We start from the raw sequence: 25,065 nt of genomic DNA on the forward strand, positions 1-25,065 counted from the left end.
GTTTGATAAAATCTTAACCTCCGCTCTATTATTAATCGCTAATGACGTGGGAGACACAAAAACCTCGCAGGGTTTATAATTAACCTGTTTTCGGATAAAGGAAGAAACACGAGCAATTATTTCGGCATTCACGCGACGGTTTTAGAGCGAGCTACTGGAAAATATACAATTATCAATGTCATATAACGAAATTGTGCTTATAGCCCAAGTATTAAGTTGGTACTAAATAAATTACTTAATACGATACGGAATTATTGGGGAAGGTTATCGCCGCTGCTTAATAATATACGATCAATTGTCGTCTAATATTTATCGCGCACATGGTTAATAGATTTCAAATTACAATGCACGATCAATTGCGCTATGATATTCGACACGCTAGTTAACAATGGAGTAAACCGAGACGAGCGGAGGAAAGCTATCGTGCCAGGCACATTAAAAAGAAAAATCATATCGATCGATATATTCGTAGTTCTAAGTGAAATTTTTTAAGACTTTTAAATTTTATTGAAATTAAAATTTTTATAAGGACGTATCTTTTCGTTTTACATTTATTCATGTACGTGCACGTACATTGAGAAAGTTAAAGATGGTGAAGGACTAATTATTTAGGAAATCCGAGACAGGAGCGAGGAAAACGAATAGCCTCTCGTGTTCCGCGACGATCGAAAGGGTTAATTGAGATCCATCGTTCTTCACGGCGTATTGTACTTAACGTCTCCATACGAAAGCAATCCACGCCGAAAGTTATCCCCAATACGAGACAATAAGCCGTCGGCAACGCGTTTCTTCCCCATCCCCGAGCATTCGATTTGTCTAGCTGGAGCCCCGGGCGATTGTGCACCCTCGAGCGTGCATCAGTTTAAATTCAGCAGGGCGGAGGGGAAACGAGGGAGGGGTGGCTCTTCGCGATTATCCCGCGGGCGTGTAACCTACCTACGTACAGGATGGCGCGTCGCGGAAATCCAGCTCCGGGAAGGCTCGACGTAGGGGTAAAGGGGAGACGCAAGGATTCGCCCGACTGTATGAATATTCAGAGTTCACCTTCCCAGCAATGAAAATTCGATTGCCCCGTAGCTACGGGGGCTCGACGTGCACCGGAACGACGTTGACGACGCCGGTGATGACGACGACAAGCGTTGCACCGTGTATCTTAGCGTCGTGCATCTCCGTTTGTGTTTCCGTTGCGCGCGACATCGAGCATTACCGACCGGTCGATAGTGATCGCAAACGTAAGGCATTTCACGAGCCATTCTCGTCTACCGTACACTCGGCCGCAGATACGACACGGTGTCTAAATACATCGAATAATTAAACTCCCGCGTATATCCACGACGTGGATACGGTGGCTACGTCTTTGTCGCGACAACGGTCCTTTCTGTTTCTGATAAAGAGATAGATCTGAAGTGTCATTTATTTTTATACAACGCGCTTCGGGACGTCGCGTAAAAGCTAGAGCAAGAAAGAGGCGGTCTTGTTTCATTTTTGCGCGGTTCGATTACCAATATCTTCTTTTCGGCTTTCAGGGAAATCAATTTTTTTTTCCTTTTTTTTTTTAATTCTTTTTTTTTTATCGAACGCAATTTCTCTAAAATAGCAGGAATGTTCTGCGGTATGATTTTGAAAAGTTTTAAATTGAAGTAACTGAGCAAGCTATTTTAACCTGTTTCAATATATTGATAGTCATGCTCGCGTGCTGGAAGACTTTTATTTCGAAAATTAATACGCTGACGAGACTTTTAATATTTAAAAATAAAATTTGTTACAGAAATTAAAATTAATATCGATTATACGTGAAACGTTCCACGCCGACGTTTGTATTAATTATTGTAGCGCGAAGAACGATTCTCGCTTTTCGTGGAGCATCCCTGTCGGACCAAGGTTTTGTTCGCGGACAAAGTTGCCATTTGCTGTGATTTATATGAAATGATACATTATAATTAGCTACGTAGTCATGTTTGTGCCGTAAATAGTCATATACCGTAACGGCTGCATTACGCGACGTGTACAATTTATGCAACTCTGTAATGAACTCATCAAGCGACTAAAAAATTAATGTTAAAATGTCATTTTAGAAATTTGTATAATTACGTCAGAGAAAATTGAATAATTATTGCATGACGTCTGTATTCTATTGTAAAAGAAATTCATCACTTTACTAACTAACAAATCTTTATCTAAAAAATTGGGGGTTGAGAATAAATTCGTTGGCTTTACAAAAAAAAAAAAGAAAAAAACACTCGCGTAAGAAGTTAGATGCGACGCGGGCAGAGTCGGGTTTGCGCTTTTCTCCGATAGAAACTTGATACTAAAGTGTTGGGCATGCATTAATACAGTTGTGTAGATATTCGTGAGCGCACACATTCTTTCTCTGTCTCTCTCTCTCTCTTTTCCATCTATAAGCAGTTCTATTCATTTATTTCACGATAACGTCGATTGCAATTTTCTCGCCATTCCTTTATTGGATTGCAAGCGCTCGCCGACGACGAGATATATCGATCTGTCGCCATCAGATGTATCTCTTCGTAATAAGATGAATTCTGTAGCGCGATGTACGGAGAGCGCGAGGCCGTGACGATGGCTCGAGGGAAGAGTGGAAAAGAGAGACCGAGGTCGCGGGACGATGAAGGGCCAAGAGGCGAGAGAGCCGCGCGATCTCGATAGCTTTCTTTCATGGCGAAGAAATATACCGTTGGGATAGAATCGCATCTCGTGCTTTCGTCGAAACGCAGAAATTCGAGCGCCTCGACAATGTGCTTCTATAGCGGTTCAATCGTATTATCGTTCGATCGGCGCCATCGCTATACGTACCGCTTGAGCTTGTCGCTCGGTGAATTGACTAACAGGGAACATGCTTCTATCCGGAACGAATTTGATTCAAGAATGTTGTTGTATTCAATAATTTAAGAGACATTGTGTTTATTTTCGCCTTAACGCTTACGCCGCTCTTGAAAGATTTTGCGAAATATTCAGAATAATTCGAAAAGCAGGTGAATTATTTTCTTTTCCTTTTGACGAACTTGTCGGATTTGTAATTATCATAAATTTTTTATATTCGAGTTTGTTGAATTCGACAATAAAATATGAAAATCATGCATCCCGTTTGGCGTTAAGCGATTCTATTTACATGTCTCTCGTGGAAAAGATGCGATTGTAGATTTTCAATATATGTATCGCCCTCGTCGTGTGTGACCGTCACTCTGCTCTGTTAGATTTTTGCAAGTAATGCTAAAAGCACATTAGATTTCTACGAAATATATTGGCACCGGGTGTGTCAGAACTTGTAAATTTGTGTAGCGTGTCACCCCGGGGTGACGTGTGAATGGATTATAGGTGAATCGAGAGATATTGATGGCCGTAAATCTTTACAACACCTAAACATAGCAGCCTCGTAATATATTGACGCAAACGAAATCCAATATTTAAGCCGTAAGTAATAAGCACCGAGACAAAGAGTCTATTTTATTTATCTCCGCAACATTTGCAGCATTTTATTTCGACGGTCTCGTAATAATTTTTACAATGACGTAATAAGATGCATATGTAAGTGAAGTGAAGCTGCGCCATGTAAACCGCTTAATCCGACTGATTTATCTTTTTGTTTAAGAATTTACAGAGTTTACGGGTATGTTTTACTGACAATACACAGTGCCAATTTCTATGCTAATGTTAATTGCGCTCGGGCGGAGAACGAAAAAGTATGGACCTCACGTACAAGTAGTAATAGCGGCGGCAAAATGAAATCTGATATCCGCGACCGTATATTACGTTTGCACGGGTCGCGAAAAATCCTTTTCGCTATTTGGTTGCTTTGGAAATCCTCGTGAATTTAAAAACGTGTATACTGGACGTTTTCAAAAAAACAAAACTCAAAAATGCAATCCCGGGGAGCGTAATACCTTCGCTTTAAGATATCTTGAAAGATTTTCAAGGAATGATATTTGTAGATTAAATTATCGTTAAGTCACTCGATCGAGATATCCTAGCTGAAAGAGCTGATGCACTTTCGTTCGAAAACATCATTCGCATGCGCGCCTTGCTTGCTAGCTTAGAAAATTTGACGATGCCTATTGCGGTTGCTATGAAAACGCACGCGTGCACAGTGCAATCAGGGTATAAATGATATCGCTTTCCCTCCCTTTCTCTTTCGCCTTGTCTTTGCTCGCAACGGCGCGGCGGTACCTCGCCTTCTTTGCTTTATTTTATACTTAACCGAGTGGACTTAATTAATCGCGCGGATTATAACCGTGAATCGGCATCGCGCGGCCGGGCTCCGAAATACGGTGAAATCGCGCGAGCGAGGGCGAGCGAGCGCGCCGCTCCGGTTCGTATACAGTTGGGATTCTTCCCCGAGGAAATTACTGGCGGTCCGCAAATGGACCTTCGCCGTATAGAGCTCGTTCTCTCCGTGAACGCGCGGTATTCTTGCGCGGTGCTTCCGCGCCGATGAATCGAGCTAATCCCGCGGGGCAAAAAATCAAGAGCGTTACATCTCTCTCGCGTAGCAGCTTACTTTCGCGAATTACCCGCGATATGAGGAGCGCTTGTTGTACGTCATTGATATCGAAAGCGCGTCTATACGTGACGCCCCGGCGTTTAATCGTTTCTCTCGTGCGGATGGGGGAGCTCTTTATATTTCAAATTTCACAAGTGAGAAAATTTTTACGCCCTCCCGTTCGCTGTCGCGCGCACTAAATTATCATTCCTCCATTATACCTGGCAATTTCCCTAGCGGGCTGTTCGAGCCGCGCAAAATTTTCGGTATCTCTGGTTTTTTCCCGCGCTCCAGCTGTGTCCACTCATTTTTATTGCGCGGCCAATATCGCCCGGTCATTTTAATGATATCGTTTTCTCCTCTTCCCCACCCTCTCTTTTGGTGATAAATTTTTCTATCCGTCTACTACAATTTTTGTATCGTTTATCGCAGCTCTCGCGCATCGTCTTGCTTTGTAAATAATTTATTTGTAATTGCGTAATGACTACCGTAACACAACTATTCCTTCGAATTGGAATCCAATGGAGATCGCATCGCACACGCGTATAAAATCTATGTTACGTGCAAGCGCGAGTGCTTTTTCCGTATGAAGGAGGATCGAGCTTTCGCGCTAACGTAAGACGGGAGGTATTGTTTCTCAGATATAGACGGTACTCCATCGTATTTCGCTTCTCTATTCCAACTAACCGTAGCTTTGCAATCCGAGATGTAGCCCTTACGGTTCAAGTTGCAGCGCGTCCGTACGTTGTAACTTGCGGCGCTCATGCTTGGCGTCTCTCTGTTGCGAGCCCTAACGACGAGCGAAAACGACGCGAGTTGTAAAACGCCCACAGACGTGCGCGGAGATTATTTGAGCGGTGGTAACGACTGCGATTCTCGCGGCAAGATCGTCGGAAACGTCGCTTGCAGGTGCCGAGGGAATATCCGCTAGCAGCTGCGTAGCGTGTATATATGTATGTATGTATTTGGAGGAGGCCGGGGCGGAATTATCGCGAAAAGTGGTCCGCGATATTTACTGTTATAAAATAGAATATCTGGAAGTGATGTCGCTTGGTTTACGATTTCGCTTGAAAAGCGTCATGCATTTGGCTGAATTAAATAAATCTCTTTTTTTTTTATCACAATGGATTATTACAATTAATTACAGACTCTAGACTTGGATGAAACGTATACTATCGAAGGATTATTTTCTATATTAAATTTATAAGCGACGCAACGAACTAATGCACTTGAATTAATATCTTTCAAGTTTCGCGTTACGTGTCGTATTTTTTTTTTTTGCAGTCGTTTGTCTTTTTTATTTTTATTTATTTGTAACAAATGACATTTTTATTTAAGTCCAATGGGGAGGAGATAAACGGAGCTTGAAATTATTAATTATCACGATATTCAGCGTGCACGCGCGTAAGGACGAAAGCTGTCGCTTCCGAGCGAATGACTCTCTAACCTCCGCGAATACTTATCCGGCGAACCGCGATTTTCCTGCTGACATAACTCGCTCGCACGGACGTGGTCGTGATCACACGTATACGTAATAGGAGTAATTCGCGCAGCGGCGAGGGCGAAATCTGAATATTCCCCGTGATTTGGACCATTTCACCTGGCCGTTTCCACGAGAGGTCACCCGGGGCACCAAGACCGCGTTCCCCACAGTTCTCGCGTACTTCTGAATATTCATTCACTTGAGTGGAGTTGGTTCGGGCATGGCGAGTTGCTTTAAATCGCCCGCCACGCTCACAAGAGCCACTCCTCCTTCAGCTCGCATTCCTGACTTTACCGCTGGACCAAGTTGCCATTGCACTTGGTCCCGCTAACGCGCGGCCGCTATGACGTTGCTCAGACTCTGTGATTCCGCGATTTACGAAATACACCTCGACGTAACGGCGTACTGGAAATCGCGGCGACGCGCGTCTCAATCGACCCTTCTTCTATTTTTCCCCGAGTTATAAAAATCATTTGTCGTACGTTACATAAATCTGAGAATGCACTTAGCTTTCTCGAGTATTAAATCATCGATTCCTAGATATTCTTTACAGGTTGTCAGTTCTACTTTAGAAACTTGAAATAAAATGTGACATTTCCACGGGAAGTCGGGCAAACTTAAACTTTATGTTACTCGGGATCGCCATGAGCCTGGATTTCAAAGTCCAGATGATATTTGAAACGGAGAAATCAAACGTCTCTGGAGCGTAAACAATATTACGGTGAAACGAAGAGCTGAACAATTCATGCGAGACCGAACGCGAGTTTGGGACTTGCTACAAAATTTTCACGATAATAACGTAAAGCGGATGGTAAAATTGTCCTTTCTATCGTAAATGAAATTTTTTTTTCTCTGGGAAATTATCTATCTAATTGCATGAAAAGAAAGCTTCTATTTGTAATTACATCTGGTACTATTTCAATTCTAATCAGGACGTTATTTTATTTTTAATTTGTTTAGTTTAGAAATTTATCCTCGTAAATTAAATTAACGTTACATTAATTACTTACTATTAAAGAAAAGTTTTTTTTTTTTTTAAAGAGCTGTATATTTTTTCCGAAATAATTAGAACGAAATATCGCGAAATAAATACTAAATTTATTATTTTAAATTAATATATAAAAATAACACGACGTGGCCGAATTAAAAATAGAAAATTAATTAATGCATCAACTGATTTTTTAATATCAACGAATATTTCCTTCGGTAACTTAATTAAGGCACGTAATATTATTTCCAGAAACAGTTCGTTTTAAATCTACCGTTTTCTTAGAATAATCACGACTCATTTATGCCTTGAAATATTCTATTTGCACACGGTTGTTACTACAAGAACTTCGGGACGGGGATGCCTTGAGCTTCTCTGGCGCGCCACACTTTGAACGAGATCGACGTTACTTATTAATCATTGCCTACCTGCTGGTTCAAAGACCACTGGTAGTCTCATTCATTCGCTCTGTCGCGGATACCTTTTGCTCCTTTTTCGCGTCTTTCAACTGCTAGTCTTATCTTCTCCCACGCTACTCTTTTCTCTCTTTCTCTCTCTCTCCCTCTTTTCGTCGTTTTTCTCGCTGTTTTTCGTTTTACAATCTGTACGTTTGAAAGAGATTTGGAATGGGAATGATCAAGCAAAGCTAAATCAAGCAGTAACAAATGTTCTTCCCTGCCTTCGATAAAAATAGTAAGAAATAAATCACACGATTGAGAATAAAGAAAATATATTTATTTACACTTTGTTTCCTTGGCTACTGTTATATCTTTGTGTAGAATTTTCTAATTATTTAATTATTAGTCTTACATTTTAATTTAACTTCAAATAATAAAATAGTGGTCGCGATGTCTTTGCTTCTTTTCAATAAGTATGGATGAAAGATAAAAGCATTTAGTCTACGGAACTTGATTTCTACGACTCGTTATCATTGCATGATTGAACGCCACGATGGAAACGGCGAAGTTGCAAGTGGGGTGGGAATGTAATTTGAAAGGATAAGTGATAAGTTAACTGTGGCTTCCTTAGTCACGAAGCAAACGGGCTGGATCGATATTGGGTTCGAACTTGTGCACATCGAAGCGTATAAAATGCACAATGGCTAAGTATATCAGTTGATACCGCTCGGTCTACCAGTTTTAGAAGTTGCGCTCAAAATCGATCAGATTGCGAGATAAAATTTATGAATGTTGATTTAGAAAAGTAAATTAAATACCTATATAATGTATTACGGTTATATTCTGTAATAGTTAAATAACTCGTAGCACTGTGTGCTGCTTATAAATTAAAGTAACAAAATCTAGTAAAAGAGGGAGGATACTGGAAAGTTATATAGATCCTCAGTCACTCGGGGATTTAGCCTACAAGCCGCCACTGTTAAAACATCTTTGCAAAAAAGTTGTTTTTCTTGCGATAGAGACGATTAAGCTCTAGACGATATCGTTTAGTAAAAGATTTTTTTCCGAGTTATTTTAAATATATTAGAACAAAGTATGCGCACGTTTCACGTGTGCTATTTTTCGGAAGGTCCCAATTCGTGCGCGTTATTAAAATTGGGTAATCTGTGGTCGATGACGTGTTATCGGTTCAAGAGACCCGAAATACTAACTACGAAAAAAAAGCCATGCGACTCACCAATCTGCATGAGCTTCAGCGAAGGTGTAGAATTCTGCCGGTGACTGTAACATAAAATGGAAAATATTAATGTAGACATGTCAGTATATTAGTTAAAAGAATTAATAAAAAAAAAGTTAAAGTTTTTTTTTATAAAGATTTTATTTTAAAAAATTGATGCTCACCTAAAAGTTGCTCCGCCGATGCAGGATGCCCGTCCCGGGCCTGCTCATCCTCTCAGATGGGACGTGTCGAGTCCTCCTTCCGCGCACTGGATACTCGCGAACGCGCCCGATAAAAATTATTGTGACAAAAATTAATTTTTTATTGAACACTCGCACGATAGTCCACGACACTCCCGTTAAATAATTTTTGTATATAAAAAAATGACGCGCGAATACTTAGCGGAACTCCCGAAACGACCGACGAACCGGCTGCGGTTCGTATTTGTATAATTACGGCGTACGATACTTTTCTCCTTCGGATTTTTATCGAAGCAAAATTCTTGTTTCGCTCAGATAAAAATCCAAAGAAGTGTTGAGCTGGAATGATATCAACGTAAATTCCATACAAATGTATGCAATTTACATCGACATGTGAAATTGGAATTAAAACAAAATATATAATCGATGAAAAATTTTTTTTAATTTACCTATATCGTTTTAAAGTTTTATTAATTTAGATTTCCGACGCGGTGTATTAATTTTTTATTCTATTAATTATTTATTTTATATTTTGTACTAACATCATGGTGCCGCGAGTTATATAGAATTGTTTTCCCACCCGAATTGCTAATAACTAAAATTTACAAAAAGAAAGCATGCGACTCACAGATACGATGGCGGCGGAGTGTTGGTAAGATAATCTGTAACAAATAAATGAAAAAATTAAATTGTAGAGATCTCAATTTATTAATTAGAAAAAAAAGAATTATACGTGCCTCTAATTTTTTTAATTTAATATCACAAAATTAAATTAAAAAATCGGCAAAGATAAAAAAAACTGATTCTTACCCATGGGTTGCTCCGCCGATGCCCGATGCCTTTCCTAGGCTCTCCTCCTCCTCTCAGTCCTGTTCTCTCCAACAGGGATGTCAGGCTAGTTCTCCTTTGACGAAAGTCTTCCTCGGGAATTTTATCTGAAACAAAAAACAATTTTATTTGGTTAGAAAAATAGCGAAAATTAATCGTGCTGCCTTACAAGTAATTATAACTATTCCGTGCAAAGTATTTGCTTCACAGATACCCTACACGTGCACGTTATCGATTGCGAAGGTTAATTCCCATCAGCTAATATATTTTCTTACGCACGGAAGCCGATCGGCTCATTTCTACGTTTCACGTGATCACCGCGCGAGATATATACGCCTAGTGCGTGACCGACCTCTACTCTCGGACACTACGCAACCATAAAAATACGACAATGAAAAGATTTATTAGGCCCCGTATTCTTACACCACGGATGAATATTCACCAAATTTATCGCGGACTCGTCGATTAAAACCCTCATCCCTCGAGCCCGATTGTACTCGTCGACGCTTCGTTCACGGCAAAGAAACGCGAATTTAATGTACGCGTATGCACGTGGTTTTCACTTACTTTATATCGAAAAGATGTAGTCGCCCGTACGCACGATTAATTTAGGAAGATTATTCACGCCGGATTATATTCCTCTGACCCGTCGAATGTGCGTAGATCTTTAGTACGTATGGAGCACGTGCTGCGTACGTACGTTTCGTTCGACTGCTAGAGAAGGACAGATCGAAAGTGGGGGTAGTGGGGGAATATACCTAACGCGCGGCACGTAGGCTCGTCCTTTCTTCCATCCCTCCCCCGGTTACCTACCCGTCTCTCTCTCTTTTTCTCTTTTATCTCTACACAATTTAACGCGTTATACAAAAATTTATATGTTGAATATTAATTGCAAACTTACCACTCCAACGGGGATGTCAGGCTGGTGCTCCTTTGACGAAAGTCTTTCTCGGGATTTTAATCTGAAACAAAAAAAAGTTATATTTGGTTAGTAAAAATGACAAAAATTAAACGTGCTGCGTTACTTGTAACGCTTCACGTTTTTTTGTACGTATTTTTCAAGAGATCTACTCTTTTAAATAGGATTAATATCTTGATACTTTTTTTTATATACGCTTTTGTCTTTACGCCTTGGATTTCTCGGATCTTTAAATTTTGTTTATGAATATTTTTAGTTAAGTTATTAAATAATGAAAGCTTTCAAATTATTGTCAGTTTTGGTTATGGTTTGTATTTACTCGCTCGCTTCCATAAAAAGATTTTCTCATTTTAGGGAATCAAATTCTATTGTATGTGGAACGAACAGTTTAACAATCATTTGCATATAACGGAATACCAAATGGTAATATGAATTTAGCAGAATCTAACTGTGTCTTGAAATTTTAGTCACGCGAGAATTAACTTTATGTAGATTATTATCTATATTCGACGTCGTGCGTTCAAGTCATTTTCCTCTACTGACAACTCCAATGTTTCCCCCCGTTCTTTTAACACGGGAATATGAGAATGAAAAGAAACTTTCCCACTTTTCCGAAGGCGCGTTCAGATCAGAAGTAGCAATTTTTGTGAACATGAAAATTTACCAGAAGCGAAAAAAAAATCGAGAAACTTGGAGTAGGCGGCGACATAGATTGAGATTACGAGATAAAAACGTACGGGAAGAGTTGGATAAGATATAAAAACGAAACGGGAGAAGAAGAGATATGCCGAGTAAAAATAAGCGCTTTTGTTGGAGATCAAGACCAGATTTTTCCTGGCTAGAAATAAAATAATTTCTTTCTAAATATAATTTAAATAAAGCGTTTTCTTAACTCTTAACTTTTCTTTTTTTTTTTTTTTTAATATCTTGTAAAATATTAGTAAAATTACGTAATATGAATTAATTATCAGGTCTGAAAGAGTCTGACGAGTTCTGAAAATAATTTCAAATCCAAGTCTTTTAACGCGAGACATTTAAGAACGGTAACAATCAAAGCTGTTTCAAGTGTCGACGGGAAATGTCGCTCGAAATGTCACGGTGGTTTCAAGCACCGCCGAGGAGAATAGATGATGACGAGTGTGGATACACGCCTACGTTGTACCAATAAACAGGCAAATAGTCGGATAAACGTGCCGCGCAGTCCTTTTAGAATCACGGAGCTCAAATTTTCAGCTGGGATCGCAGTCGGCAATCACGCGTGGCTCTCTCGCAAGACGAAGACACCCGTCTGTGGCTTAGCGTACACACGAATGTTTTTACTTTGGTAACTAGCTCGTTGAACGGAGAGCAATCGCGCCGGAACTATCTACACGGTCCGAGCAATCACGCTCGTACCGCCATTTGTGCCATTGCCGTTGCTCTTGTTGGAGTCAGTGTACACGCACAAAGCGCATGGATAATTAGACCGTGCTCCCGCTGGTGTAGCAGCGGAGCAGCAATATAACGGCAGCGCCGGTAGTTGCAGAGCGCTCACGTTCTCCCTTTCCTGCAAGCGTGCTGGTCAAAGTTTTACTCGCAAGAGAGAGAGAGAGAGAGAAAGAGAGAAAGGTTCTACCCTGCGTCGGCTTGCTTTTCCCTACCGTTCCTTGTTGCGTTCCTCACTCGCTTTCAAGATGTGTGTTTTCCGCTCACTTTTTCGAATGCCACAGTAAATCTTTGGCGGTGCTGCTTTTTACTTATTTAATTTTTCTTTCCCTTTTTTCTTATTTTTTTTTCTTTCTTTCTCCCGTCCCCCGAAAAAGCATGTAATTAAATTTGATTTTATTTATGACGTGTCACGATGAATGTTTAAAAGCTCGTGCAACCCCGCTTTTGTTTCCGCTTTTAGTTATTTTTATTAATTAACGGAGAAATAAGAGAAAAATCGCGATTATATTTAGAGCGCGAAATTAGCACGATTCGACCTGCTTCAAGATTTGCGGATGTTATTTGGCGAACAAATGTTCGGCTGAGTCGGTAGTTGCATATACTATTTTGATATTCAATCTCGTACTTCTGTTTACAATAATTATCACCGTCTGCCAAAGTTTGATACGTTCACCATATAACAGTATATTTGATAAATTATCCCATCAAGTTTATACCATGCGATAACAGTATTAAGTAATTAAATATTAAAATATAATTACTAAGAATACTTTGTGCCTGCGTATGACATTAATAAAGAAAAAGGAAAGAAAAAAATTATATTTCGCCGATAAATTTAATAAATACTATTGCATAAAATAATAAAACTAGCGGCGTAAGTGCAAAAGTACAAAATTATTTCAATGAATTGCGAGCATTAACAGAGCTTTAAATATTATTTTACTTTTTTTTTAATTTTTTTTTACGGAGACAGAACGTTCTCCTCTATTACCGTTCCGTCTATCAGCTGAGATATTTATATAACCCACAAAATTAAGCAAATTCATATTCTCAGCGCCGCTCGCTGCGCGCCGCGATGGATATGATAATTTCTAGTTCCGAAATGAGAGAGTTGTAATCGCGTGGCCGTCTTTCCGCATTTCCATATCCGTGATTCGCGGATATGGAACGCGGAAAATTAGATGCCTTTCCCCCCGCGTCGTCCGATTGAGCTCTTCCGTTGTCTGTAAACGGCCGGATGAAGTCTTGGCGTCTAATGCACGAGAGAAAGTCCGTCATTTTCGGTGCACGAAGGATCCCGTGGAATCGGAAAGCGACCGCGACGAGAGAGATGCCGCGGGGAAGTGACTCTCGATCTGCAACTCGTCCCTCGTATCTCTCTCGAAAGTAGGGCGAGCCACGCCTAGCGGAGGCGCGTGCTTGCTCTTGCTCTCGCAAACATCACGGCAAACACGGACGGATCCGACGGCGAAACATTCTTCTCCGCGTCTCCGCTCGAACATGATTCACGATCTGATTTTATTAGATCGCGCGCGAGCGAGCGCAGCTGCCGGCTGCGAAACGATCATGAATTTATGATCGTCTGCCAGATGTCGAGCAACAATGCGGCGCGCTGCCGCATTGGAATGTGATTGATCGCACGGCCGAGATTAATTAATACTTTAACAAGACGATGCAATTGTTATCGGTCGCGATTGACGCTGCCGCGTGCCTTTTTCTGTATATACTTTCTCATATACTTGCAGCTTGTAAATCCGCGCGAGGGAAATTCGACTCGAGCTGGCGGCTTGGATATTAGACTCTTGTTTCCATTAACTTTGTTGGACTCGTGAAGACGAAGAGAAACGAGCCCGGCGCGTAGCGCGGAATGATAATTTTGCCACTGTTATTTACAAAGGCTCTTAATGCAAAAGGCGTTTAGGAGATCGCTTATAAATAAATGTGTGCACGGTAAAAGAAAGAAATAAAAAAAAAAAAAAAAGGTGATGGACTAGAAATAGATAAAAATTTATTAGCTGTATTATTTTACGAAGAAAGGCCAGACTCACGTACGTGTAATAAAATCGAAAATACATTTCGTATCTTACATTTCGTGCCTGGCTCTTTTTTTTTTTTTTCTATCGGTTTTCCATCTGTTTTAAATTTAAAAACTAATATCATAATTCGATGTCTGTCTCGTACTAAATGGATAAGTAAAACCTGACGTTTTTTATTTTATTTTATTTTATTTTTTAATTCCGTGCAATATAAAAAGTATTAAAAGTCAATTTTCCTCGCGGATTTATCATCAGCTGAGTAGATTGAGAAAGCATTAGACATACATTTGCAAAGTTTCTTTATCCATTCAACTATTTCAATACGTCGCGAAAGTTGGCTGTATTTCTTATGAACACCGTATACTATATATGTATATATATATCTATATGTATATGCGAATATACATATTCGATACTGCGTTTAATCTTGAACGTATTCGAGGTAGTAGACGGCAGTACACGGCCCCAGGACAAATAGAAACTCGAGCTGGCGACCTCTCTGCATAATGCATAACATCGTCGTCTTCTTCATCGTAGTCGTTGTAGTCGGTGGTCGTCTCTCGTTCCTTCGTTAGCCTTTTATCCTTCACCGTGCTTTCCTTTACTTATTCCGAGTAGTAGTTTTCTTGTACAAGAAGATATGCATATATAAGTTCTGCTGGAAAAGGGAGCAAAGGACCTGTTTCTTATGTTCCTTTCTCGCCGTAAAGAATAGATGCGTATATCAATTTGGAGTATGCCCCACTCGCACACGCGAACCAATTTTCTTAGTAATATGCTTTCTTTGGTTCTCAAGTATACCCACTATGGTAATAATGATTCTAACAGATAATAATTGTGAAATAACAGGAAACCGCCGAGAGAACAAAATTACTTGACGAAATAATTTTAATAAAGCCGTAGAAAATAAAAATAATTAAAAATATTTTATGACGCTAATATAAATCATTAATTGTATGATTGCAGGAATGACGATCAGTGGCGGCGATAATGAGCCTTGAAAGTTATCGTTGATTCGTCGGACGTCCAGCAGCGCCATTTGTTTCCAGGATGAGCGTGTCGCTGCTGATTTTAGCTGTGATCAGCTTAATCACGCGAAATGTGGCTTGGCCGCAGGATCCTATTCCTAGACTGCACCTCAAACACCGTGAGTAATATTTAAATCGTCTATTACTCCGCTCTACGACAATGCGCGCGACGAAAAACACTTTCGAGAAAATTAATCGTACGATTTCTTTACGGAATCAATTAATATCGATTAGCTTTTTTTTTGCATTTAGGTAAAAAAACAAATAATAATGTATCGTAATTTATGCAGGTTAATATAATAATTATTTTTAATTTGAAAATTGATTTTTAATTGGCGGACTGTAATTGCGAATTTTGCGGATTTACTTCAGAATATTTTTGCATACGCAATAATTAATACACGTTTATTACAATAGTCGCGCTTGTAGTTAAAAAACATGTTGAACCGCGTGTTTTTTTTTTTTCGCAGTATCAAAACTTTTAGCTGAAGGGAAGAAAAGAAATCCCTAATTTCCATTCTTTATATTTATCCCGGCTAGTTATTGTTCGCCGCTCGAGCGCGATGCTAAATTTGCACACAGAGCTTTCGAAGCAAAGAGAAATATTTTCTCTGAGACGGTCAGCGAACGTGCTGCTGCCGCGCAGATATTTGTCGAATACATGTGTGGCGCGTGCACGTATCAAAACGTGAGAATAGAATAGCTCGCGTTTGATCTCGCCGAGAGTTCTCATTTATTTCCGACATAAGGGTATTTAGGTAAATGTAAATCTCCTACCGTCCAGATACGCCTTTAGCGCACGCTCCTAAATGGGATACCCACCTCTAATGCAGAATTAAGTTACTCCCTAGTTACAAACGCAGTTCCCCTATATCGCTTCCGGACCTAAATCAACTTCATAATTACATATGATATAATCTGGCGCCACAAACCTACGTAGTTTTCGATCTCATCAAAGTTTGAGACTGTCAGAAGCAGAATGTACACAAGAATCGTACCTTTCTTCGCTCATAACTGTAGAGTGCATTGAAATCATCGAGTGTTTTTAAAATTTCAATTCTATTTTTATCAGTTTTAAAAATAATTTTTTTTTTTTTTTTTTTGGTTGTAAATAAAAATAAAAAAATAGAAAATAGCGAAGACCATTTGCAGCGCTTTTTAATATTTGAATATTGCGAACTTTTGTAATTGTCCAAAACAGAAATTATTTGAAGAATGCGATACCATCCGTTCTTAATGATTTTCTAGGGAACATGATACATTTTCAGTAAGAAAAATGCAAATTAAAAGTCAATTAAAGAAAAAAAATAAAAATATGACAAATTTGAAAGTACAATCTTGTGACAGCCTCGACATCTTTAAAAAAATATTTGTTTAAAATTATTTTTATTATTGCACGAATCTCATAGGCTCCTAAATGTATGCTTTAAAAATATGACCCGGAGTTGAGTAGCAGCGCGACAGTTGACAGAACACGTTGTTAGCAGATATGACGTTAAAATAACACTACATGTGTTTTCAACGTTCGGCAACTCATCGGTCACCTTTCATCGAAGTAGACGTAATATATTTAAGTATTTACAGCACAGTAAAACAGTAATAATTATACATTACGGACGAAATTAAAAAACTAACAACTATGAAATATAAAACTTTGGAAATTTTCTTGGCCGCAAACGATGAAATTATTAACCGTATGTAAAAAATTCTTTGAAAATAAAAACATATTATTTAACAGCGAGAATACAGAAGTAACAGAATATTACTTTTAAAACTTACGAAATACATTACATATTCCGCGATAACGAATTAAATGAAGGGAGAGAGAAAGAGAGAGAGAAATGTATTTAATAAGTAAAAATTAGCAATTAAAATTAATAATTATTGCATTAAAAGAACACAATGTTTAAATTCAATTTGGTAATTGCATATCATTTAGTATAAATTCCGGAAGTCATTACATTCGCGAAGTGAATTCGACGGGGTAACGAAAAAGGGAAAAAATCGGCGATGGCGAACAATAAAAATTTACATTTTTGCTGCTAATTTGACCAAGCAATTTCGCTCAATTCAACGGAAATAAATTTTCCCGCCACACTTTCAGGAATGGAATTGCATTAGTTGTCGGTGGCGAATCGCCCGGCGAAGATACGTTACACCGAGCTATCGTTTACGGTACATTTACGCTACTTAGCGAACTTCCCGGCTCGAAGTCGAAGCCCGAATATCCGACACGCTATGCTATATCTACCTCGAACGCTAGAAGAATAATTCAAGTTTCGACGATCGGACCGAGGGGGCGGGAGGGAAGAGGGCGAGGGTGAAGAAACGGCCTTTCTTAGCTCACGAAAGCTTAGCGGAGTATAGTACGTAGCGCGCAGAACACACATCGGACTCGAATGCAGACACTGACGTTGTTGACGCGGTCTCGGTCTCGGAGTTTAACAAAGTTCTTCCGAGTCCTAACGAGCTTACTCTTGGCGAGAGCCAGTCGAGTATATGGCTTCCGTCTTTCGTAGCGAATGGTTAACCTACATACCCAGCACCGAGATATTACTTACATCCCGATCGAATGCGACTCGTACACGCTCGAAGACAATACGCACTCACGCATTGCCATGGATTCGCTTATCAGGCAAATATGACTACCGTATATCAATTATTTCCCGTCTATCTCGCATATACACATCCGCGCGTTTTCTCAAATAAATGTCGACCGAAAAGGAAATGAATTTGGATCCGCGAACTCGACGCGATCGGAGTTTCTCAAAAATATACCGCTCGGCTCTAAAAATATCCCTCGGGATATTTCTGGCGTCGAGGGCGCGAAGGGTACACCGCGCTCGAGAGAACGCTCAATTTCATCTCGAGCGAGTCCGGCCGGTCAAACTACGTATGTTGTATGTAGGGCCCGGTTCCCGCCGCCCCGCCGTAATTGAATACTCAATAGGATTTACCAAAGCGGGCCGCGCGGCGCGACGCGGCGCGACGCCGTGGCATGGCCAAGCGGATCGACAGGACACACGCCAATATTTGATCCGCGTCAAAAGCTTCGAGGCGGGATCCACCGCCGACACGGCGGATTTCGAACGGTCGTTAACCCCCACGCTGGCCGCGCTGTCTCGTCGCCACTGCGGCGTGTGATCCTCGCCCTCTCCGCCTTCCGCTCGAGTAAACCCTCCGAAAAGCCGTCATCCCCGATTTGACGGAAATTATCGATTGTATCTTTGTTTACGATAAAAAGCGACGCGTGCGGCCTACGGACGTCCGTAGGCCACCGACTACCCACGTTATGGTTTTTTATATTTTTAGATTTTTTTCTATTCGACTGGTCCCGAGTAGATTTTTTTTAAAGCGGCAGTTTCGTTAAAAAAGAAAAAAAAATGATCGCAATTAAGATCGAGAAGTAACGATCGGTTGAAAGGTTGATTGCTCTTAATGAGCGGCAAACAGGGACAAAAAGACGTTCGGAAATAGGTAATTCGCACCTGCGCGTTTGTCTGAAACGTGTGCTGAAGCTTGTGCTTAGGTATTCCCGTGCTCGCCCTTTTGTCCATATAACACACCGCGTGTCTATGTTTAGGCTAACCGCTCTACCAGTTTTGGGTAACGTTCACGCCATGAGACAACCAAATCCACAGGTGCGGTTGCTTTGGGGTGCTCACATCGCGCGGAAGTGCCTTTGAATGGGCGGAACGGTCGTCGGCGGCGCGTGAATGCCGCAGGAGACACGTATGAAAGTCTGCGACTATCCGGCGCGGAACGCGACCTTTCGGAGGGGACAGAATAGCCCGGGTCGTCGCGATCCAGAAGACGAGACAAACCATTTCCCGTTGCCGCCGCTCCGTCCTTTCTCACGATTCTTTTGCCTAGGCTCCGCGTACGAATGAGAATTAAGCCGCGAGTTAAGCAACGAGCTAGAGATCGCCGAAATGATAAACGGCCGGGACGGGGTCCTTATCCGCGTTATCCTTCCTCGAGTTTGCTCGAACCAATTTTTTTCGGCCGAGAAAAACCGGAGAAGACGCCTACTTTAAATATATTTCCCGACTTTCCTTTGAAACCGCCGCAAATTTGGATCCTCATATCTCGCAAGTTACTTCGCGAAGATGGTAATTGGATGAAAAAGCTTTTATCATACATATTAAATTTATTAAATGTAAGTCTATTATAATAAAATATATTTAAAATCACAGGGTAGGAGGATTAAGTTCATTTATATTTTTAATTAGAAAGATGAGACGAGAACGAGGAATACACTCGCAAACTTTTTTTTTGCAACACGACGGAATCATTACGTTGCCTTTTTTTTCTTTTCTTTTTTTTTTTTTTTTTTTTTTTTAACGGAATGGAGAATGATCGCCTGCCATAGGTAATGGTGCGCGATAAATTCGCGGTTGGTTGGGGCGTAAAGTGTGACTATATCGACGCGCTTCGATTGATTAATTAGATTAATTTTAATTGAACGCCTGTGTGTATTCTGAAAGGCTGGCTGCCGTCAATTTAGTTACTCGATAAATCTATAAAATAGCGTGGCGAAAGTGTGGCTACATTTTATTAAATTCCGTTTCGCAAAAGGTCGCCGTGCGGCGTCGCGTCCCGCCAAATTCAGTAATGGATCATTATTGAGTTCTGTAACGAAGATACGGATATTGAAATTTAGGTAATTGCCTTTGACGACGCGCCCACCGCACTTATTTTATTTCACGATACGAATTAATAAGAGAACGACCTCGCCGGACGTCGAATTTATAACGTTACGCATTTCCTGACAATTGTCCCGCTAGTTTCCGCAAACTTATTTTAATACGCACGAAATAAGTACCGGTAGTTAATAAATTTATATACGAATTTCGCATTAATATATTACTTTAAGAATATAAAGACTGGCTTAAACGGACGCATTAATTTCTCACCGTGAATAATTCGGTGTTAAAATTGGAGACGAAACCGTAAATTATGTTACATAGCACTTAATTCTGCGATAATTTCCAATTCAATTTACCGTGGCGAAAGTGATAACTTAACGGAGGTTATCTAGCGGTAGATTATATTGTAGGACTAACCACCGAAACATATTACCTAATTACCAATCAAGATTAATGTCTCGAGATGTAGAAATTTCCAATGCTTTAAAATAAGTGCACGAAGAATTTTTTTTTTCCTTCCCATCAATTATTTGTAATATATTTGAATTTTTCGATCGTCAAGCAGGAGCGAGGCGAGCGCTGTAAAATTTTGAAGGTACTTAATTTAAAGTTTAATTTAATTAATAAACGTCGCGCGCGAATTAAACTGTTTGGTGGAGTGTGCTTTCAAACTTCGGACAGCCAAGAAAATCTCTTGCCTTTGACTTCATTTCAAATGGACCTAACTTTAACGTGAACTCAATTTAGAGATTTAAGTACCGCGATGGGAACGGCCGGGAACGGGAGAGATACGACAAATAATAGCATTCCATTAAATATTTCTAAAGAAGAAGTTAATCCGTGTGTTTATCAAAGAAAATCTACGGTCGAGGCGAAGTGCAATGGTCCCGAGATACCTGGGCTAAGGTAACGTCGTTTGAGTGACCCCTAAACTATTTGCGCGAGTTATCACACTTGAATAACACGTCGCAACATATTCTATCGCTCGCTTCTGGAAAATCTCGAACGGAGAAAAATTCTTCGTTAAAGCATTTCTCTTTATCGGAAAAGATCGTGAAGATGCATAAATTATACAGTTTATTGGCTATCTGAGAAGTCTTCGTTTTCTCCCCCGAGATTATGAGATAATTTATGTACTTACATTAGGAATAACATGTAATCGTGTAATATAAAAACGATCGTTTGTCCGTTAAATTTTTGTGCATACGAAATTATAAAAAGAAAAAGTAGTAAACTTTTCAACAATTTTTTTTTTTAACCCTTGACGTGCTTAATGCAAAGAACTTTTAAAATATACAGTATAAATATTAATGAGTATAAATCGGAACGTGGGATTTAATTAAGCTTTCAATAAGACATTTTCTTCGAATCTGTTCCAATTATTTTAAGTAATTTAATAAGAACGTAACGACTGGGTTTATTTAAGCGACATTTAAGTCATAAATATTACTAAAAGTCGATTGAGAGAAGAATATATGAATATATTTTTTAAAAATTAAAAATTAATTGTACAAATTTAGAAGGTCGCGAGAGAAATTAGTTTATCATATTATTTGGGGGTAACCCGAGAGTACGAGAAAAGATAACGGAAAAATCTATATTACTATATTGCTAATTAGAGGCTCGTGGATTCAGATTCTACAGTGAATAAATTGTGACGGTCAATAGCTATACGGTTAAAGGGGTATTTTCTCGTAGCGGATAACCGTCGCTACGCTACCAGCATGAGGTTGTCGAGTGGATTCTCGTTCGCGTTCAGCCAATAGTCCTGCGGCTGACGAGCGATTTCAGTGAAGCGAGAGGTGTGTAGTAAAAGAAGGAAAGGAAGAATGCTTTCGAGGTGATTGATCGTCTCGCGAGGACGACGCCCCTTTCGTCCTCGCGACTAACGTTCATCCGACCGATCAGTGCCCCGCACCGCAATGCACCGCGCCGCGCCGCACCGCACCGCATCGTACCGCACCGCACCGTTATCGTACCGCAGGGCCAGGTCGTGTCGATTTGTGATCCGCACACGCTGTACGGAACGCCTGTGTAATGTCGGCTAGATTAGCGTATATCGGAAAAGAAGCTGAGGCATCTGATAATAAATGTGCTCGGTATCGAGATAAATCCCGCATTTCGATCTCAATACGGAAAAATATTTCATAATTATTCGATCTTTTCTTAGAGGAAAAAGAAGAAAATATCTCAACGTCTACAACCGTTGAACTGCGAACAAGAAATTTTTTTTTTTAGTAAATAAATTAAGTAATAAAAATTAAATAATAAAAAAAATGATTTTGATTTTGTAAATGTGATTAAGCTCTTTGACTTTTTTCATTTTAAACGAACCAGTAAATTGTGTATACTTTTACCTTAAATTCCATCGCAAATGAACAAGATTTAATCTTCATTTGACTGGTAATACGCGCAAAATTCCGACGAATAGAATTTTACGAGTGAACTGTTTGTTAATTTATTTAATGTTACATTTTATTGGCGCATTATATTGGAGTTTCCCGCTCACGATTCCGTGGGATAAACCAGGTCGCCTGGTTACAGATCCTATGAAGACCGTAATTAATAACAGTTGGATATATTTAGTGCCACGTCTGACAGTCGCAGTTCGGCGATCGATAGCGTTAGGAAATTGCTCGCATAGTGATATAAGGCGAGAGGTATACGTCGAGAGTATAAATTGAGTGGAGAAAGTACCCGCATGAAGAAGGAAGCACGCTCTCTTGCGTTACAAGCGAAGGTGAAATTAACGGTTCGACAGTTTTTATTTCGTATTAAGCAACGTGTTTCCATATATGTATATATTTTTTTTTTCTCGAATACATTTCCGTCATTTTCTCGAGGAAAACACCCTTGATCGATAGCCGACATAAACGTGCATTTTATTCTATATACTTGACTATTTTGTAGAAATATAGTATTAAATATATCGCCCGTCTGCGAAACATTTCTTTTTCTGCGATAAAGTATAATTTAAAAAAATAGATTACACCCGTCGAATAAAAAGTACCTACATTTATTTTTTTCTTCAAGCGTCACAAGATATTTTTGTACCGTCGCGAATCTTTGCAATTTTTAACAGCGACGTCGTCAACTTTCAAACTGATCTCAAATATGAAATCTAAATATATACGTATACTATTTATAATCGAATAAAATCTGATTTTTATATTTGTCGCTTCAACGATTTATAAAAAGAAAAATTCAGCTTTCTGAGAAATGGAAAAGATTGGTGACGCAGGGCTCGCGGCGTAAATGCCATATGTACACCTGGCTGCCATTAGTTATAACATGTTTATCAAAGTCGTGCAACTTCGGCTATCAAGTGCATGATATATAGGCGTGCAGTTACAGGTGCGTAATCCATCGCTCGTTCGCCAAGTCGTCGCAAGAAAAGCAAGCGGATTGCATTCGCGGTCGTTCTTACAGTTATGAAGGCGCTCGTCAAGAACGATTACGGATGTGTGCGCTTGTGTGCGTGTGCGGATACCGAGATGAGTCGGATAAGCGAGATATCGTAGGTTCAGTTAATACGTTGTTGACGGGAATCGATTCGTTAATTTGTTGCGTTTGTCGCGGCGCCAGCCTCGCCCCGGACTCAGCTTCGCGGTGCCAACGAGTTTTCAAGCGTATAAAACAAAAGCTAACTATCGATAAGCATTTAAGCGACGATAAATCCACAACCCGGCCCGGCCGATACCGCGCGGACGTTTCATTCGAATGATACGAGAGAGAAAAACAGCGCAGATAGCCGCGAATGCTCGGAATATTTGCGTGCATGGTACATCCGCAGTTAATCCCGCGTGTCCCGAAGCGAGATGGAGGGTAATTACTCTGTTTTCCCTCCTCTTTCCCTTCCGCGTGCAATTTCGCCTCCGTGATAGATTTTACAAATGAGGGGGTAAGTGACAATTACACAAGTTGTGTTCCAGAGTAACCAACTTATAGATTTGTTTCCTTAGATATACCCAATTTCAAGCGGACTTTTTTAAATAATACTTAAATAATTAATGGCATATAAATTATTAAAAATTAAAGAATAAAAGTAAACGTATAAGAAGCTTCTCTGAAATTGTCACGAGTAACGATCGATTTTTAATATTTATTTTCCATTTTTACTTTCTTCACTAAAAATTACATCTCGTAAATCTATATATATTTTTTTCAATAAGAAATAATGAACTACAAGTTAATCAAAGATTATAAAGACGAGAGGCACGTTGGATTTGATTAAAATCCTCCGCGATCGTTTCCTATGAAGATATCTCTGTACACTCTGCAATGGCATTTGGAAATATAATTGGAGCCGCTTATTCTTTCAATTTACCAAATCCCGCCGGTATCTCTGATATTGATAAAGAAATGAATGCGGGAGTGCGCAGCGACGCTCGAACGTTTAATTCGCCGCGCTGTCACATAAACATCCGATATCGAAAAAGAGACGAAGCCCGAGTACAAACGCGCCCGGTAAAGCGCGAGCGCGGATTCGCCGCGGAGAAAAACGTGCAGGTGTGTGCGCGCCGCCCGCGCCGTATAGAAAATTGCAGATGCTGCACGCCCTGGTACTTGCGAACGACGATATAGCCGCGGGACATCGCTTTCCCGAGATATACCAATATGAAATAAAAGAGATAAACGAGACAAACGCACTACACCGCCGGGGGTATGCGAGCGTGTACGTGGCACGTGTGTACGTACACGCGAGCGCACACAAGTTACCGCGCAAAAGCTTCAGACGGGAAGAGAGCTCTTTCGAAATGCGTGTCGATAACGAGCGATAACCCGTGCACGAATTTTTCGGGATACACAGACGCCTACGTGCGATATTAGGTTCGTCCTAGGTGAGAACGGCCGGTTGAAAGAAGACGAGAGAAGGCTCATTTATTCCCGCGCGAGTCGCGCCCCGTTGTCTTGGTCAAGAGTCGGGACGAATCCGTTTCGTTCATTTTTCGCCGTGGCGAAATTGTCGCGCGTGAAAATTTCACGTCCCTCCGCGCCGTTGAATTTTAACTCGATGCCGGGTGATCTACGGTTCCCTGGGAGCCGGCCGATAGTCGTTTCATGAGTTATGGTTCGGCGCCACCCGCTGATGCCGCCCGTTACGACACCGCGACACTCGTACATTTGATATCGGTATTATTTAATCCTCTGCGGCGAGTGGAATCCCCGGCTTTATTATTTCGCGAGATATTAAATAATTAAACGGCGCGCTCGGTAAACAAATTAATTAGAAAAATATCCCGCCGCGACAGCGGCGCGACTTTTGAGAGATAGGAAACGGGCGCGGAGTATCAAGCGGAATTTTATTTCGTCCAAGGCACGAACTGTTAATCGGGCCTGATGTGCAAAATGCGATCTTAATGGCTCGCAAAATTGCGTGGACACGCGCGCGTA

General features: G+C 40.4%; 1 protein-coding gene across 4 annotated transcripts in view; it reads left to right on the plus strand.

The window, feature by feature from the left end:
* Positions 1 to 25,065, plus strand: part of LOC139101138 (semaphorin-1A) — a 182,990-nt gene that overhangs the window by 17,167 nt on the left and 140,758 nt on the right. For all 4 annotated transcript variants that reach the window (XM_070654034.1, XM_070654032.1, XM_070654033.1 and 1 more), the window contains one exon: positions 14,961 to 15,141. In XM_070654034.1, coding sequence (XP_070510135.1) covers positions 15,045 to 15,141 — 97 coding nt within the window. In that variant the 5' untranslated portion in view covers positions 14,961 to 15,044. The remainder of the gene's footprint in view (positions 1 to 14,960; positions 15,142 to 25,065) is intronic.

The sequence above is a fragment of the Cardiocondyla obscurior genome, linkage group LG03 (genome assembly GCF_019399895.1).
Source record: "Cardiocondyla obscurior isolate alpha-2009 linkage group LG03, Cobs3.1, whole genome shotgun sequence".
In the NCBI taxonomy this organism is placed as follows: Eukaryota; Metazoa; Arthropoda; class Insecta; order Hymenoptera; family Formicidae; genus Cardiocondyla; species Cardiocondyla obscurior.